Source organism: Loxodonta africana, chromosome 11 (assembly GCF_030014295.1).
Source record: "Loxodonta africana isolate mLoxAfr1 chromosome 11, mLoxAfr1.hap2, whole genome shotgun sequence".
Classification (NCBI taxonomy): Eukaryota; Metazoa; Chordata; class Mammalia; order Proboscidea; family Elephantidae; genus Loxodonta; species Loxodonta africana.
In genome coordinates this window covers 13,068,830-13,086,877 of record NC_087352.1, presented here as the reverse complement: position 1 = coordinate 13,086,877, position 18,048 = coordinate 13,068,830, and the positions used below count along the sequence as shown (strand labels likewise).

General features: G+C 54.9%; 1 protein-coding gene across 1 annotated transcript in view; it reads right to left on the bottom strand.

Annotated features, from left to right (window-relative positions):
- PPP5C (protein phosphatase 5 catalytic subunit) overlaps positions 1-13,863 on the bottom strand; it is a 32,077-nt gene extending 18,214 nt beyond the window's left edge. The window contains exons 1-2 of the mRNA XM_064293856.1: positions 13,681-13,863; positions 5,478-5,719 (exon numbers count right to left, since the gene is read on the bottom strand). Of these exons, the coding sequence (XP_064149926.1) occupies positions 5,478-5,719; positions 13,681-13,801 (363 nt within the window). The 5' untranslated portion in view covers positions 13,802-13,863. The remainder of the gene's footprint in view (positions 1-5,477; positions 5,720-13,680) is intronic.
- Between the last annotated feature and the right edge of the window lie 4,185 nt (positions 13,864-18,048).

The window sequence follows — 18,048 nt, the reverse complement described above, 5'->3', positions numbered from 1 at the left end:
AGTCTCCTCCTCTGTAAAACCGGAGTTATGACAGTATCTCCCTCTGAGGGTTGCTGTGAGGGTTAAATGAGTGAGCACTTGTGATGTGCATGGCAGTGAGGCCACCCCAGTGTTGGCTGCCCTGCACCACCACCTCTTCCGTGGGGTTGCTGTGCCAATCAAACCAGATCACACACAAAAATCCTGGCAGGGACAAAGTGCATTCTCAGGAAGGAGTTCTTCCTCTTCCCTCTGCCCACTTTCCATCGGGCTTCCTGCAAACTCTGATCCTCTGAGACTGGGCTGGATTCAGATCCCTGCTCTGCCATTTGCTGTGTGACCTTGGACAAGTGACCTCACCTCTCTGAGCCTCGGTTCAGTTATCTGTACCTGTTGCAACCTGCCCCACAGCTCCTGTACCAGCAGGCAGAGAGGATGCCAAGACTGGCCCTCCAGGGGTAGGGGGAGTCTCTAGTGGAAAGCCTGGCAGAGCAAGCCAGAAGCCTGTGCAGACACCTGCTGACCCCAGTGGGTGCACCCAGGCAGGGGGTAAAGCTCACCCATTCTGGGAACAGGAGCTCGGAGGAAGTGGAGTGGCTGCAGGCCAGCCTCCTGCCCGGCTGGGCAGGCCCAGACCCAGCCCACCAGGCAGCTGCACCCAGGGTGGGGTGAGGTGGCAGGGGAGGCAGGAGCCTCAGACATCCCCTGGAGTCCTTCCCAACAGGGAGGCAAGTCTGGACTAGGGGATAAAGTCCAAATTGCCACTTGGCCCAGGCCACCAGGCCACACCCGCCGCTCTTTCTGTTTACCCTGTCCGGTCCAGCCAGACAGAACTCACGTTCCCCAAACTTGTCAGCTCCCTCACCCCCAGGCCTCTGTACAGGCTGCCCCAGGCCCAGAACATCTTATTTCTACCTCCAGCTCCTCCTCCGGGTCTCAGCTCTGCCAGCCCCTCCTCCAGAAAGCCCCTACCCCACCCCCCAAATGACTCAGGTGTGCCCTCTAGGCTCTCTCTCCCCAGTCCTGAGGACTGCTGGGGATGGTCTGTCCCCCTGGAGAGCAGGGGGGCTCAGCCATGTTGCGTCCCCAGGGGTGAATGGACTAACATCTCCTTGGAGGCAGCCCCATTCTCGGGTAACCTGAAGGCTGGGGTGGGAGACAAGGCCAACTATGACACTGCAGGGGTAGGAACGGCAATGGCAGCAACAAAATAGGCCACAGCTAGATTTTTGAGCATTTACCTTTACGACACTGTTTGTAAGCAACTGACTTGGTCACTTTATCCTCCATCCACCCTATGAGGTAGTGATATAGAAACTCCCATTTGACAAATGAGGACACTGAGGCCCAGAGAAGTGACGTCAATGACCCAAGAAGTAGCTAGGATTCCATTTTCTCCCTGGTCAACCCGCCCCAAAGCCAGGGCTCCTGACTCCTCCAGGCAGGCTAGGGTGTGCTCCCCTTCCGTCACCTCATCTCCTCGCAGGGACCACAGGAAACAGCTCTGTGGCCCAACATGGGGCAGTGGTTGCGAGAGCAAGCTCTGAGGCCAGGCTATGTGGGTGTGAATCCAGGCCTTTTGGGGCAGGTGGCCCCAGCTCTCCACCCTCCCTCAGCTTCCAGAAAGCGGGAATGGTGCCAGCACCCCCATGAAGGGCTGGTGTGCGAATGCGGCACCAGGCCTGCCACAGGGCCTACAGCTGCTGCTATGATCAGTCCTTACCAAGCCTGACTGGGAGAGGGGATATTCATGCCATTTTGGAGGGCCTGGCTGAGTCTTCCAGGAGCTTGACCAAGCCTTAACACTGGACTGGTCTTTATAAAGTGGTATCTGAATTCTATCAGTGCCAGCATCTTGCCTGGGATATTGCACATGGTTATGACTCACCCAGTGGCTCCTGATGGGGGCGCGGGGGAGGCCTGGTGATCTGCTCCCATAAAGATTGTTGGTGTTGCTGGGTGCCGTTTAGTCGATTCTGACTCATAGTGACCCCATGTGACACGGCAGAACTACCCCACAGGGTTTTCTAGGCTGTAATCTTTATGGAAGCAGATCACCAGGTCCTTCTCCTGAGGAGCAGCTGATGGGTTCAAACCACCAACCTTCTGGTTAGCAATCGAGTGCTCAACCACTGCACCAGTAGGGCTCCTTCCGTAAAGAATACGGCCTAGAAAAACCTATGGAGACGCTCTACTCTGTCACATGTAGTCATATGAGGGTACCCAATAACAATGAATGCCAGCTGTGACCACTGGGGGAACTGGGTGGAGAGTCCATGGGTTCTCTGTATGATTTCTTACAACTGCACGTGAATTGACAATGATCTCAAAATAGAAAGTGTTTTCTGTTTTTTTTTAAAGGGCTACTGGGCTCAAACACACTAACAATCATGAAGATGGCGCAGGATCGGACAACGTTTCGTTCTATCATACGTGGGATCTCCATGAGGCAGAGCCGACTGGACGGCAACTAAGAACAAAGACAGCTGGGTGTGCTCACGGCAATAACAATGTTCAAATGGAAGCCTGTGGACGTCACAGTAACAGATCCCCAACGTCCACCTGAAGCACTGGTGGAGCAGCAGCCGGACACGTTGGGAAGAGGGAAATTGCAGGATTTCAGCAGGCGCTGCAGTGCACGCACTGTCTGTTCCACAACACTGCCCGCAGGCCCGGGGCCGCAACTGGGAGTTACACACACTCCCACTGCTGCTGCGAAGGCTCCCAACAGTCACACCATGTGTGATTTGTTCAGGGCAGGTTTTGCCACCAAATGTCCTGCCTGAACTTTCCGCAACAACCTTGTTTTTCAGAGATGGTCTATTCAGTGCAGATCAAAGTGCTGGGCTCAACCCACTAAATTTTCCCCACAGGCCACTAGGGATTAAAAGCATGGACTCTGGAGCCAGACGGCCTGGGTTCAAGTCCCTGCTCTGCCGTCCCAGCTGGGTGACCTTGAGGAGGGTCTTCTCTCTCCAGACCTCAGTTTCTCCTCTGTGAAACAGGTTGAATGAATATGTGGTAAAGGGCTAACAGGAGACCCGGCCACACAGTGAGCACCATGAGGATGCCAAGGCTGAGAGGGAAGGCCTTCACCCCGGTCTAGGCTGCTAAGAGGCAGCACCCTGGGCTCATCTGCTTCAACCAAGGTCCTATCTTGGCTCTATCTCCACAGGCCAAGCTCCTGGACACAGGGGACAGGAGTCGGGCATGTCCCCCGTGAAATTCCAGCATCTGCCATGAGACGGCCCCAACCCCAGAGCAGCAGATGGTGTATGGAGGCAGGAGGCAGAGACCCTGCTGGGGAGCCACCCTAGGACCTGGCCCCTCGCCCTGGCCCACGGAGCCAGATAAAATGTGTCAGAACGGAGAAGAATTGGTAGTTGGCAGGCATATAGATATACAATGGCTGCTGACGGTGGCCAGGCTGGGTTATGGGCTGGACAGACACCCAGGTGAGGATCGCAGACTCACATGGGGGGACTCCCCAGTGCTGCTGGGAGGGTACCCACAGGACAATGACTTATGACAATGTAAATGGGTAGGGTGAGGGGGAGGAGTCCACCTGGCAAAGTGCTGTGGAATCTCATCTGTGCGTCCAAAAGATGGCTGCGATGGACGACCAGCCTCATACCGTGCCCCTCCGAAGCTGCAGGCTCAGGCCCAGGGCCATGAAAGGAATGCCAGCGCCTTACCTGGGGAAACTTTTCTGCAAGCTGGCTGAGAAGACCCTGCCTACAGCCGTCCTGGGGTTCCTCTGCCTTCTGCCCTCCATTTCCCCAAGGCCCTGCTCCCACTCTGCTGCCCCTGTCCTTCCAGTCCAGAACCGTCCTTCGAGGTTACTCATTACCTACTCTTTACCGAGCCCTCCAGCCCCATGACCTTCACCCACACTTCATCAGAGCCTCAGGACCATACCAGGTGGCAGCCACTGCCCCATCACCATTTCCCAGATGAGGATGCCAAGGGGGGCCGAGAAACTGCATGGGAGCCTGAGCTCCTAAGGACCCAGCTCTGTTCCCTTCCCCATCCTCCCAGATGTCACCTCAGCCCCCCCCCATCTTGCCCCTGGGTCTCCAAGTACCTCTCCACACCTCCACCCTCCCTGGCACAGGCCTCCCCCTGCACCAGCCTGAGGCCCACCCCAGGCCACAGCAGCAAGAGCCCAGGCAGTCTGACCTGGCTCCTCCAACTGCAGCCCAGGCCTCATCAGCCCCTCTTGGGCCCCCACCCCCGCAGACACACTAGCGACTGCTCAGAGCTCATGCTAAATGAAATGGGGGGGAGGGAGGGCCTGAGGGAGGGCAGCAGACAACTTACTCAGCAAACACTGATGGAGCTCCTGCACCTGCCAGTGAACACAGCAAACAGAAACCCTCCTTTCTAAGGGAAGGAATACAGCCTCCTGGGGCAGGCTGCCCAGGCTCAAATCCCAGCTCTGCCAGGCACTTGCTGGGTGTCCTCAGCCAGGTGACTTCACCTCCCTGTACCTCAGTTTTCACATCTATATAATGGAGGTGATAATAGCACCCACTTCATGGGGTCATACCCACCTCATGGGGTTGTATTTACCCAATTAATTGGGCCGTACTTGCCTCACGGGGTTGTGCCTGCCTCACAAGGCTGTGCCCACCTCATAAGGTCATATCCACCTCATGAGGTCATGCCTGCCTCACGGGGCCGTGCTCACCTCACAGGGTTATGCCTGCCTCATGGGCACAGGGCTATGTCTGCTTCACGAGGTTGTGCCCGCCTCATGGGGTTGCTGCGACAACTCAGCCAGCCAGTTTACTTGAAGGGCTAAGAACATGCCTGGCACAAGGGTGGCACTCTGTACATGCTCCCTCTCATAACTGATGTCATCAAAGCAACAATGGTGGCAGTGGCGGAGCGAGGCAGCGGGTGGGCTCTTGCTGAGCTCGAGGTCCCCTCCCTCATCACCACACTGCAGTGCCCCCGCGTGCTACCCTCCACAGCGCATCACCACGTTGCTGTTTTTTTCAAAGTGTGTGCCAATGACGAGCTTCTCTGCCTGCCCCTGAAGTGTGAGTGCCACCGAAGGACCGTGCCGCACTTGTTCACCGAGAACGACAATAACCATAATGGCCGAGCCTTACAGAAACATGACCCAGTCCCAGACACTGTTCTGAGCACTTTAAAGGCAGAATACTTGTTCATCCCTCCCAGCAACCCTGAGAGGCAGGTTCTACTGTTGCCTGCATGGCACAGCTGTGGAAAGGAGGCATGGAGAGGCTGGGCAACTTGTCCAGAGCCACACAGAAAAAGAGGGCCATCCAGGGGTTGACCCGGGCGCTCTGCTCCAGGCCACGTGGCCTCCTGAGGGCGCTAGCTGGATGAATGGGCGGTGAGTGAAAGCGCGAATGGCCTCCTCACTCTCCCCCTCCAGCCCACATGCTCAGAGACTGCCCTTCCCCAACCTCCCCACCATTCCCTTGCATCCCCACTCCCACTGGCACCTGCCCCTCCCCTCAACTCACCGTCTCATAGTCACGCAGGGCAGCTCGAAACTTGCCCAGTGCCATGTTGCTGGCGGCCCGGCGGTAGTAGCCCTTGATGTACTTCTTGTCAAGTTCAATGGCCCGTGTGGCATCAGCCAGTGCGTAGCCATAGCACTCGGTGCGCAGGTAGGCCAGGCTGCGGTTGCCATAGTAGATGGCATTGCTGGGGTTCAGCTCAATGGCCTGGCTGTAGAACTTGATGGCGTTCTCATAGTCCTTGGCTGAGGAGGAGGAAGAGAGAGCATGATGAAGGGCTGCCATCACCAACACAGGCCCTAACTGGGTGTTGGCCTGCACTCCCCATCTACAGATGGGGAAACTGAGGTCCACAGCCGAGCTCAGAAATGACACTTCAGTCTGTCACTTTTGCCTGTCTCAACTGCCCCAACTGAGCTCAGGACTGGACCCAAATCCTAGGCCTTGAAGTCACTCCCCCACATCTGCCACCCTGCCCTCTACCCATCAATAGCTATCTAAGGCCCCCAGCTGGGCAACACTCCTTTCAGGGCTTCAGGAGGGTCTCACCGAGTCCTCCCTGGGCCCTGAGGGGGTTAAGTTGCCAGAGCTGAGATGTGAACCAGGCACATCTGAGTCGGGAGCTCCTGCCCTGAGCCCCTTGGCCTTCCAGCCTCTAAAACAAGCCAACAAGCCCGAAGAGGGGAGCAAGTGGAGGATAGGAAGTGAGAAAGAGGAGGGGCCTACTTAGACTCAAGGAGAAGGGATCACACAGCAGAGCCCGAAGGAAGTGACACACAAGGAAGGAAGTGACACACAAGAAGGAAGGAACAGAGTTGCTGACAGGAGGAACAGGAGGTGCAAAGGCCCTGAGGTGGGAGCCCACCCGGTGTGGCTGGGGGAGGGTGGGAGGTGAGGGCAGAAAGGCTGACCAGGCAGACCCCAGAGGCCCTGGCACCATGGTGGGGTCTGGAATTGATACCTAAGTGCAGAGGATTTTGAATGACAGGATGTGCCATGTGGCTGAGGGGAAAAGGTCAGACTGCATTTGAAATAAGCCACGTGGTACCCTGCACTCAACAACCCGACCCCTGGAATCGCTCGTTTTACAAACGAGACTCAGGTCTTGCTTAACGGCAAACACTCGATCTGCAGGTGGCAGAGCCAGGCTGGGACCCACCCAACAGGCAGGAGAACCAAGGCTTGGGTAGCCCCCTCAGAGCTTGTCCAAGTTGGAGCACTGTGATATACCAGGAGCCATGTAGGGCTCTCAGCACCTGAGTCCCTTCACCGAACCCTCACAGCAATCCTGAGGAGGCTGCATCAGCCCATTCTCCACACTGGAGACTGAGGCTCACAGAGGGAAAGCCTGTGCTCAAGGCCACACGGCAAGTGGCAGGTGGGAATTCCACCCAGATGCAGGTGCAGGGGCAGTGAGGATTCTGACCAGGGTCAGGAGCAGGGGCAGTGAGGATTCTGACCAGGGTCAGGAGCAGGGGCAGAGGCAGGGGCAGTGGAGATTCTAACCTGGGGACAGATGCAGGAGCAGGGAGGATTCTGACCCAGGGGAGGCACAGAGGCAGGAGTGGTGAGGATTCTGACCCAGGGGAGGCACAGAGGCAGGAGTGGTGAGGATTCTGACCCAGGGGAGGCACAGAGGCAGGAGTGGTGAGGATTCTGACCCAGGGGAGGCACAGAGGCAGGAGTGGTGAGGATTCCGACCCAGGGGAAGGGGCAGTAGGAATTCTGACCCAGGGCAGGCAGTGAGGCAGAGGCAGTGGGGATTCTGTCCAGAGGCAGGAGTAGACGCGCAGGTGGTGGCCTGGGCTCCATCCCCGGCTCTGCCCCTTACTCACTGGCGTCCACGGAAAACAACCATGCCCTCCCTGGACTTCTGTTTCATGGAGTCCTTCTCCTACCAGTTGAAATGGGTTATCTCTGCCCTCACCCTTATTAATTTTTCTCCCGAGGACGTATCACCATTGCAGAAACCATGATTTTGCTTGTTTGCTTATTATTTGTCTCCCCAGTGTGAAGAGAAGCCCACAAGGGGAGGGGCCCTGTTGGTCCAGCACACAGCTGGCCCCAAGCAGACGCTCAGGCAGCATCCCGGGATTGAGGCTGGGGTCAAAGACCAGCTCACACCTGCAGGAAGCCGGTGTACTGGAGCCAAGCCCTCAGCGGGTGCTCAGAAGTATGCACATGAAAATGATGCAGAGGATGAAGGCACCGCCCTCCACTGTAACTCCAGATGGAGGTACTCTCTTTCCCTCCTCACATCTCAGAAAGAAAGTGGGCTTTGTGGGGCACAGAGGAGTCTGGGCGGATGTGGTGGGGGCGGAAGGGACACGCTTGGGGTAATAGGAGGGAGGCAGACTCTGGAGGTGATGAGAGAGGAGACTGCCAGCAGGCGCCCCTTCCTTTCAAAGGCCACATTTCCCACTCCGTGCAGCAGACCTGTTTCTCTCCATCCTCGTTGTGAGCCACTGCTCGTGACTCTATGTGATCCAGGCATGGGTATCCCTGCCTCAGCTGCACACACGGCACCCTCCTTCCCTTACTCCTGGGGCTGCCTTCCAACCTGATTCTGCTTGGGCATTGTCCCCTCCTCCAGGAAGGCCCCATGGGCCCTCCAGGTGCGGTCAGTGCCCCCTCTAGGCTTTCCATCCCCCTGAGGTCCCTGTCCCAGTCCTGCCTACTGTTTGATCTTGGTGTCTCAGGATGGGTCTGTTTCCCCCACTGGACTGTGAGCCCCAGGAGGGGCTGCCTCTCAAGTCCATTGCCCCTCCCAGAGTCCCGATGCAATCGCCTCTGCTTTGTCCTGGCCTCCCCACATCCATAAGCACTCAGCTGGGCTGGGGTTAGAGAGACTGGGGCTGGCAGGGGCTGAAAGGCCAGGCCTCCTCCCACTGATCAACCCCTTCTACCTCTTCTCTAGGTGACATGCATTCATTCATTCATTCTTCGCCACATACTCACTGGCCTTCCACTCAGGGCCCGATGCTGGGGACAGTGGTGTCTGCGAGAGTCTGGGGGGGTCCCTGACTCAGCCAGGGGAGGAGGGGGGACAACAAGGAATAGGGCCTATCATGGAAGGCTCCCCGAACACAGGAGGATCGTTGGAGCCAAGTCTTGAAGGATCAGAGGATGGGGTCAGTGGGCGGCAGGGTTCCGGGCTGAGGAAATCATGTGCAGAGGCCCAGAGGTGATAGGGAGCCTGGAGTGGCTGGCAGCATAGATGGAACCATGTCCTTCCCTGATCCAAGCTCCCTGGCACTCTCAGGAGAGTTCTGACTCACAAAAGCCCAGCACTTGCTCATTAGTTCACTCACTGGGCAAACTTCCTGTCTGGGAAGGGTCCTGCCCTCCTGGAGCTCCCGGTCCAGTAGGGGAGACAGATCTGTCCCCAGGAGTGATGACCCAGGGTGGGCAGGGCTGGGGCAGCCCAGAGGGGGACACCAGACCCAAGACTGAGATGGTGAGGGGTCAGTCAGGTGTAGAGAATGGAAGAAGAGAGTCCTGGGCTCTGTGAGTGGTTCTTAAATGAATGAATGCAGGAAAGAAAGAGAGAGAGAGAGAGAGACACGGTGATCGACACCAGAGAAGGGAGAAGCAGCCAGGCCCTGAGACATGACCAGGAAGAATATAACAATCCTCTATGCCAGGCTAACGTCTGGCAATCCTTCAAATGGCTCAGATGTCCCCTCCTCCAGGAAGCCCTCCCTGACCTCCAGGCTGGGTGAGGTGCTCCTTCCGGCCTGCCCCAGTCCCTGGGCTCCCCCATCCCAGCCCTGCCCACTCTGGGCTGTCACAGTGATGGGTGTGCCCCCCATGAGGGCAGGGCCCAGGACTTCCCAGAGAAAAGCAAAGGTGAGAGCCCGGCTCTGACCTCCCTCCCTGGAATGCCAGAGCCTTCGAGGACTCCGTCCGGCTTTCTGGCAGCATTCCAGAGGCCGGCTGGCCAGCGGGCTGGATGGGTAAAGTGGTATTTGGGTGCTCTTCGGCATGGGGCAGGGAGCCTGACACCCAGCTCTGCTGAGGAGACCTCAGGCAGGAAGCCTCCCCTCCCCGGGCCTGTTTCTCCTCAGGAGGTTGAGGGTTCCGTGGACTCTCTCTGAAAAGTAGCCTCAGCAGTGGAAGCAATCAGCAAAAACTTGTAAAACGCGGGAATAAACGATTACATGAAAGGAAGAAGAGAAGGGAGGGACAGAAACTAGAGGACCTCACATCAATCACATGCCTGCACCTCGTGAAAGTTACACTATATCCCGGTCCTGTTCTGCATGCTTTACAAATATTAACACATGCGATCCTCCTGACATTCCCCATCTTAAGAGACTGAGGCACAGAGAGGTTAAGTCCTAGGGGTCACAACGGGTAAGAGGATGAAACAGGGTTTGAACTCAGGCAGCCTAGGCACTTCTCTAAGAGGTTATGCCTCCTTTCTATAAGCTCTCAGACCCGGGGACCTCCTTGAGGCTAAGCACTGCCTACCCCATTTTACAGAGGCGGGCATTGAGGCCCAGAAGGAAGGGAAGAGAGATCAGCCACACCAACCTGAGTCATGGCCCAGGCTCTGTCCCCCAGGGCCTCTAGAATGGGCCTAAGCTCACAGAGGGGACCCAGCCATGAAGGGGGCACCTCTGAGCCCCTGCAACCCCTCCTTTCCTCCCTTCCCTGCCGGGCCAGGACGGCTCTGGGTAAGGACTCTGAATACTGGAGGCGAGCACGTGGTGAGAAGTGGTGAGAAGTGGTGAGAAGAGGGATATCCGGGCCCTGCTGTTCACACACTCTGACCTTGAGCAAGTGGTTTCACTTCTCTGCACCTAGGCTTCCTCTGTAAAACAAACAGGGCTGTTCCAGCCCCTCCCAGCGCCTCAGGGTGGATTAAACAAAGCTGTGTACCTGGCTGCTGCAGGGGCTCAATTAAGGCAAGCAGTAATTATTCTTTCTGTTATTCAAGCAGCCCCAGAGGTTGGGGCCCTGTGCCTGCCACTGCCTGCCAGATGCCGGGGAGCTGGGCCTGGACGAGCATCATCGTCCGTGCCAGCTCAATGCTAGGCACCGCTGGCTGCCCACACAGCCCTAGGGCTCCCGAAGCTTGGCTCCCAGATCCTGGGGGACAAGATGTCCCTCCTGACGGCGCACTGCTTCCCAAAATTCTTCGCTAACTCAGCATCAAGCCCCTTCCCTGCTCCTCCTCCCATGCCCCACTCCAGGGACAGCCCCACCTTTCACCTCATTACCCAGCTGGAGACTGGGTCTCACCCTGCTTGCCTCCCAATCCCTTAACCCCCAAAGCCCAGCAGTCACCATGTCCAGTCAAATCAGAGCCCTCGACATCTCTCAAATCCATTCATTCACTTCCATGCTCGCGGCTGTGCCCTGGTCTGGCCTCTGTCCTTTCCTGCCCACGTTCCTGCACCAGCCTTCTCTCTGGCAACCTGGCCTCCTCCCCAGTCCCGTGGCCTCCACCCCAGTCTTCTGGCCTCCTCCTTACACCCCAGCCTCCTACCCAGCATCCTGGCCTCCTCCCTGGTCCTGTGGCCTCCACCCCAGTCTCCTGACCTCCTCCTCACACCCCAGCCTCCTCCCCGGTCCCCTGGCTTCCTCCCTGGTCTTGCCCCCTCCACATGGCAGTGTAGGGGGTCTTTCTAAAGCACAAACCTGACCCTGTGCCCCCCTGCTCAGACACCAGCCATGGCTCCCCTGGGGCCTCAGCAGAAAGCTCAGCCTCCTCCCTGAAGCCTCATCATAAACTACGCCCGCCTCCTACATTCCAGTGACCATCACCTTCTTGGTGCCAGGCTCCACTCACCTTGAGCCCCTGCCACCCTGCTCCTTCTGCCTGGAATACCCCTTCCCTTCTCATCTTCTCTCTGAAACACTTCTTGAGTCAATTTCTGTCTCAGTCCATAGCACCCCCACCTCTCATCTGTCTACCAGGGTAGTGTTTCCCTGGTCTCCTGGTGTCTATTCTTGTCCTTGTGTCCACTCTCTGTGCACCAGCCTGGGGATCTTTTTTGAATGCTCAGACCATGTCACTCCTCTGCTTAAAACCCTCCATGGCACCACACTGCCCTCAGACAACATCCACACTGTCAACCTGGTCTCCAAAGTTCAACCTCCGGCCTCATCGTTCACCAGTCTCACCTCCTACTCACTGCTCCAGCCTGACCAAATGTCCCCAAACTTGGAATCCACTTCTGCTCCCACTGGAGGCCAACTCTCCACTAAGGCTCTAGGTCTACCCCACTCCTGCAAAACCTATCCAGGGCTTTGTTGCTGCAAGTCTCCCCCTCTCCTGCAGAATCAATTTTTCCTCTTAGATCACACTCTAGTCTCTCCCAGGAGCCCCTGGGTGGCACAAATGGTTAACACGCTCAACTACTAACCAAAAGGTTGGGAGTTCAAGTCCACCCAGAGGTGCCTCAGAACAAAGGCCTGGTGATCTACTTCTGAAAAATCTGCTATTGAAAACCCTGTGGAGCACAGTTCTACTCTGACACACGAGGTTGCTGTGAGTGGGAATCAGCTCGATGGCGACTGGTTACTGACTAGTCTCTTCCATCCTTAAAAAAGGAGCCGCCTTTGACCCCACTTTCCCTTCCTGCTATTCGCTATTTCTCTACTACCTACCAAAAGGAAAATACTCGAAACACGTGTCAGCATTTGCTCTCTCCACTTCTTCCTCTCCCATTCACTCTTCAGCACCCTCCTAGCTGGCTACCACCCCCGCCATGCCCCAGAAACACGCTTGTCAAGGTCACTGCCAGTGTCTGTAGAGCCAAATTCGAGGGTCAACGCTCAGCCCTTGCTTTGGCAGCATCTGACTCAGGGCACTTTCTCCTCCTTCCAGAAGCATTCTCTTCTTTCAACTTTCCTGGTTTTCCTTTCACTTCACTGGCTACCCCTCCTCGGGGTCCTTCTCCTACACACTAAATAACGAGTTCCATCCTAGGCCCCTTCTCTTTAGAAACTCTTCCTAGGTGACCTCATTCATTCCCAGTGTGCCTTATTCCAACCATAGGCGATCACACCCAAATTCCTCTCCAGCGCAAACCTCATCTCTGAGGTCCAGACTGGCCCATCTACCTACTCAGCATCTCTTCCTGGACAAGTGAACAACATCCAGACTAGTCTTTGCAATGACTTACGAGACCCTGCATGTTCTGGCCTTTGTCTTAACCTCATCTTGTATCAACCTCCCCCCTAGCTTACTGAAGCTCCAACCATGCCAGCATCCTTTTCTTTGCCACCTCAGGGCCTTTGCACATGCTGCTCCATCTACCTGGAACAATCCTCCCCAACTGTCCTTCTCTGAGTTTCAACTTAAATGCTGCCTCCTCGGTGAGGCCTTCCCTGACCACCCTTATCTAAAGCATCCCTCAACCCTTATTTTCTACATCAGCACCCTGTTGGTTTTCTTTCAAAGCACTCATCACAACGAACAACTATTCTGCTTATTTGTGTTTACTCAATGTTTGGTTCTTCTACCAAATTACAACTTATATATAAGGGCAAAGATGTCTGTCTCATTTGCTGGTATAGCCCTAGTCCTGCACAATCCTTGGCACTTAGCAGGTGCTCGATAAATATTTGAGTTAATGAATGAATGGGTTCCCCCATACATCCTTCCCAAGATCCTAAGTCACTCTTCTTAAGGTTCCCCCATTTTTACTCCCAGGTCCCCAGATATCTCCCTTTCCCTCAGGTCCCCCCAAACCTCCTACTTCTCTGCCCCACATCTAATGACTGTTTCCCCACCCCCACACTTCCCTAATCTATTGGGACTGTCTCCCCCCACCTCCCACTTGGTGGCGCCCACTCCAGGGCTCTTGATGGTGCCATCACTCCCCCGCCACATGTCACCACTTCGTAGCGCCCTCTTCAGGCCTCATCACCAAGTAGCACCTCCCTAAATCTCACCATTTAGTAGCGTCTTCGTTCCCGACCCCCTCCCCGCCCCACCTTGGTCCCACCCTTCTCAGTCTCCTCACTTAGTAGCACCCGCACGCCACTTCTTGGTACTATCCCCTTCTCTCAGAGGTCCCCTGTGTTGCCCCCTTTGTAGCGCCCATCCTGGGCCTCCCCACGCCTGACCACTTGGTAGTGCCTGCCCCGCGCCCAGGCTGCCGCTCCGCGTTGCCATGGTTCCGCGCGGGCCCGGCACCCCGAGCCCTGGGCCGCTCTCTACCCTTACTCGCCCCCTCCAAGGCAGGCGCACCTTTGAAGTAGTCGTTGGCTTGCGTCTTGAGCTCCTCTGCCCGCTTCAGAGCGCCATCAGCCGGGGGTTCGTCCCGGGGGGGCTCAGCACACTCAGTCCGCTCGCCCTCCGCCATCGCCATGCCGCAAAGCGACCCCCACCTTGGCAACGGCAGCCAGCGGCACCCGGCCGAAGCGTCGCGAAGGAGCGCCGAGTTGCCGCCGCCGCTGCCGCACAAGTGTCGTAAAGCGCGGGCCCCGAAGGCGCACATCGCGCGCCTGCGCAGGGCCGTCTCGCCATAGAGCGCGCGGAGGACAAGGTGACCAGAGGGTCCCGAGACAGCGCCCTTCCTAGAAAGATCCAACAGGAAAAGCTAACGGGGCACGTGGGCAGAAAAGGCCCGGTGTGGCCCCTGCCTCCAAAGTTACTACGTTCCGACCTAAAAGTTATTTGGGGGGTCCCCTTGGGTTGGTGGGTGGGTTGCAAATGCCATGGGCGGGTGTGGCTGCTCTGCTAGGCAGCACCATGCCCAGCGTGGAGCCGAGCTGGGTGTCATCCCTATTGCCAATTACCTGTGTAACCTTGAATAAATCCTTTCTTCTTCCCTAGAGCCTCAGTTACCCTCTAAAAAATGGGCGATTTCTCAAAATAAAGTTCAACCTTGAGGGTCAATGTTTTATTAACTGAGGGTGCCCTAGATCCCAAACCCTGAGCAAGGCTCATAAGTTTGTTGCACCATCTCCTGTTGACTCTTCAAAATGATTCTTGTCTGTCTCTGCATCTTCTCTCCTGGATCACATCTTCAGCCTTGTCTGCTGCTTGCATTCAGCCTTCCTCCTCCAGTTTGCCATCCACGTGGCAGAGAGTAAGATCTTTTTAAAACACGATGTATGTCACCCCACCACCAGCAGCCTTCCATGGCTCTCCAGTGCCCTCCAAACTTTTTCTTATGACCTAAGAGGCCCTGAATAGTCTACCCTGGGGCAACATCTCCAGATCCCACTCCCCCACCCCCACACTACATACACACCATCCAGTCCATCCTCCAAGCCCCAAGCTGCTACTCAAGGCAAATAGCATTAAGTCATTTAAAGCTCCCCTCTGATTCCCCTCCAGGAAGCACAATTTGTCCCATCCCAAACTTTCCTGACCTCTCAGCTGGCCCCACTACTCCCACCACCCCCCACCAGCCCAGCAAACATCCCAGAAGGTAGATAATGATATCGTCTACATTTTACAGATGAGGACACAGAGGTTCACAGTGATCAACATGCTTGCCCAAGGTCAGACAGCAAGGGAGTGGTAGATCCAGGATTTAATCTGTCCCACCTGATTCCTGGAAGCAGCCCTGGTGGCAAGGTAGTTAAGTGCTCCGCTGTTAACAGAGAGGGTGGCAGTTTGAACTCATCAGCCACTCCTCCTCGGGAGAAAGATGTGGCAGTCTGTTTCTGTAAAGATTATAGCCTTAGAAACCCTGTGGGACAACTCTACACTGATAGGGTTGCTATAAGTTGGCATCAACTGCAACAGGTACCTGATTCCTGTGTTCTAAGTTCCTACAGTACTGGCTCTATCAGCTCCAGAGTCAGCTTAGTGGGTTAATAGTTTGGGGGTGGGGAGAGCCCTGTGGCGCAGTAGTTAAGAGGTCTGCTGCTAACCGAAACCTCAGCAGTTCAAATCCACCAGTAGCTCCTTGGAAGCCCTATGAGGCAGTTCTCCTCTATCCTACAGGGTCACTATGATCAGAATCAACTCAAGGGCTTTTTTGTTTGTTTTTTAGATGCCCGGGTTGGGGTAGGGCTGCAGTAATGGATTTGAGTCCTGGATTTGAGTCCAGCTCATTCATTTCCCTGCTGTGTAACCTTGGGCAAGTGATCACCTTCTAATAACCATGCCTACTGTATACTATTTAACACACCACTGACTGCCAGAAGAACCAACAAATCTGTCTTGGAGGAAGTACAGTCAGAGTGCTCCTTAGAAGGAAGGATGGCAATACTTCGTCTCACATACTTTGCACGTGTTATCAGGAGGGACCAGTCCCTGGAGAAGGACATCATGCTGGGTAAAGTAGAGGGTCAGCGAAAAAGAGGAAGACCCTCAATGAGATGGGTTGACATACTTGCTGCAACAATGAGCTCAAACATAGCAACAATTGTGAGTATGGCACAGGACCAGGCAGTGTTTTGTTCTGTTTATACACAGGATCACTGTGATTTGGAACTGACTCGACAGCACCTAACAACAACAACACGATAACTACATACTGTTAGGGGAGAATTTTATGAGATCCCATGAATAAAGCATTGGGCAGAGGGCTTCACACAGCATAAATACTCAGAGTGGGGCAGAGTGACTAGCGCTGTGATGGTGGAGGAAGGCCCTCTGGGGACTACGAGAACCCAGAGGAGGACCTTGCCCAGTTGAGGCAGGCCAGGAACGCTTCCTGGAGGAGGGGATGTCTGAACTAAGTTCTGAAGTTCAAGTAGGAGATACCAAGTGAGGGGAGGGTCAAAGGTGTTTAAGGCAGAGGGAGCGGCAAGTGCGAAGCCCTGAAAGTTTTATTCCCTGAATATTCCTACTTGGAACAAAGGAGAGTGATGTACAGAGATGTGACAAAACAGATACTCCCACTCACGCATGTAGACACGCAACCTCTTTCTTGCACACACACACTGTTACAGAGAATTATGCCACACAGACACACATAGGTAAACAAAATTAAGCTTTTCATAGTCCAGCACATATGTACATAGAATCACAACATCACACAGATGCACACCCCCCAAAAAAAGCAACCCCGTTGCTGTTTCTAGTCCATTTCAACTCATAGTGACCCCATGTGACAGAGTAGAACTGCCTCGTAGGGTTTCCTAGGCTCAAATCTTTACAAAAGCAGATAGCCAGGTCTTTCTCCCACAGAGCTGCTGGTGGGTTCAAGCAAGCAACTTCTGGGTGAGCGCTTAACCACTGCACCACCAGGGCTCCTTCAGACACACCCAGGGGCCAAAAAAATCACATTGTCCACACTTAGGAACCACAGAAACCTAAAGGAACCATAAACACTCATGAGGCAGAATCATTTCACCTGGATATTAACACACACGTAGAAAGAATTATAACCCCCCGCCTTCCCCGCCCCCACACAGAGATTCACAGAATTGTCACGAAGACACACAATGACACAATGTATATACACAAAATGACAACCTCACCAGAAATATGCAAGTTACATAGGCCCACACGATAGGTAGGTAGGTAGACAGACAGACAGTCGAGCTGGCTCCGACTCCTGGTGACTTTATGTACAACAGAACAAAACACTGCCCAGTCTGGCATCATCCTCGTAATCACTGGCATGTTCGAGTCCATCGTTGTGGCTGTTGTGCCAACCCATCTGTAATGATTGAATTGTATCCCCTCAAAATATGTGTCAAATTGGTTGTCCTCCACTGTGTGGTTTTCCCATGTGTTATAAATCATAATCTCTGCCTGCGGTCAAAAAGGATTAGGGTGGGATGTAACACCCTTGCTCAGGTCTCATTCCTGGTCCAATGTAAAGGGAGTCTCCCTGGGGTGTGGCCTGCACCACCTTTTCTCTCTCAAGAGATAAAAGAGAAGCAAGTAGAGAGCTGGGGACCTCATACCACCAGGAAACCAGCCTCGGGAGCAGAGCGCATCCTTTGGACCTGAGGTTCCCATGCTGAGATGCTCCCAGACCAAGTGAAGACTGATGACAAGGACCTTCCACCAGAGCCAACAGAGAGAGAAAGCCTTCCTCTGGAGCCGGCATCCTGAATTCAGACTTGTAGCCTACTAGACTGTGAGAGAATAAATTCTCTGTTAAAGCCATCCACTTGTAGTATTTCTGTTATAGCAGCACTAGATAACTAAGACACCCATCTCACTGAGGGTCTCCCTCACTCTTGCTGGCTCTTTACTTCTCCAAACACGATGTCCTCCTCCAGAGCCTGATCCCTCCTGACAACATGTCCAAAGCAAGCAAGCTGGACAATGTACTGCTGTGGTCCATAAGATTTCCATTGGTGAATTTTCAGAAGTACATTGTCAGGCCCTTCTTCCTAGTTTATCTTAGCCTGGAAGCTCTGCTGAAACCTGTCCACCATGGGTGACCCTGCTGGTATTTGAAATACCAGTGGGATAGCTTCCAGCATCACAGCAACATGCAACCCACCACAGTAGGACAAACTAACACGGGGGTGGGGGGCCCACATAGGAACATATATTTTCATTCACCTTCTCCCTCTCTCACACACACATACTCACTAAGTAACAGGAACACACAGGTGCACACAGTGAGTCACCCAGTATACCCACACCCCGTGAAACCACCCCACAGATGAGTCAACACAGAGAGCTCTGGTGTCT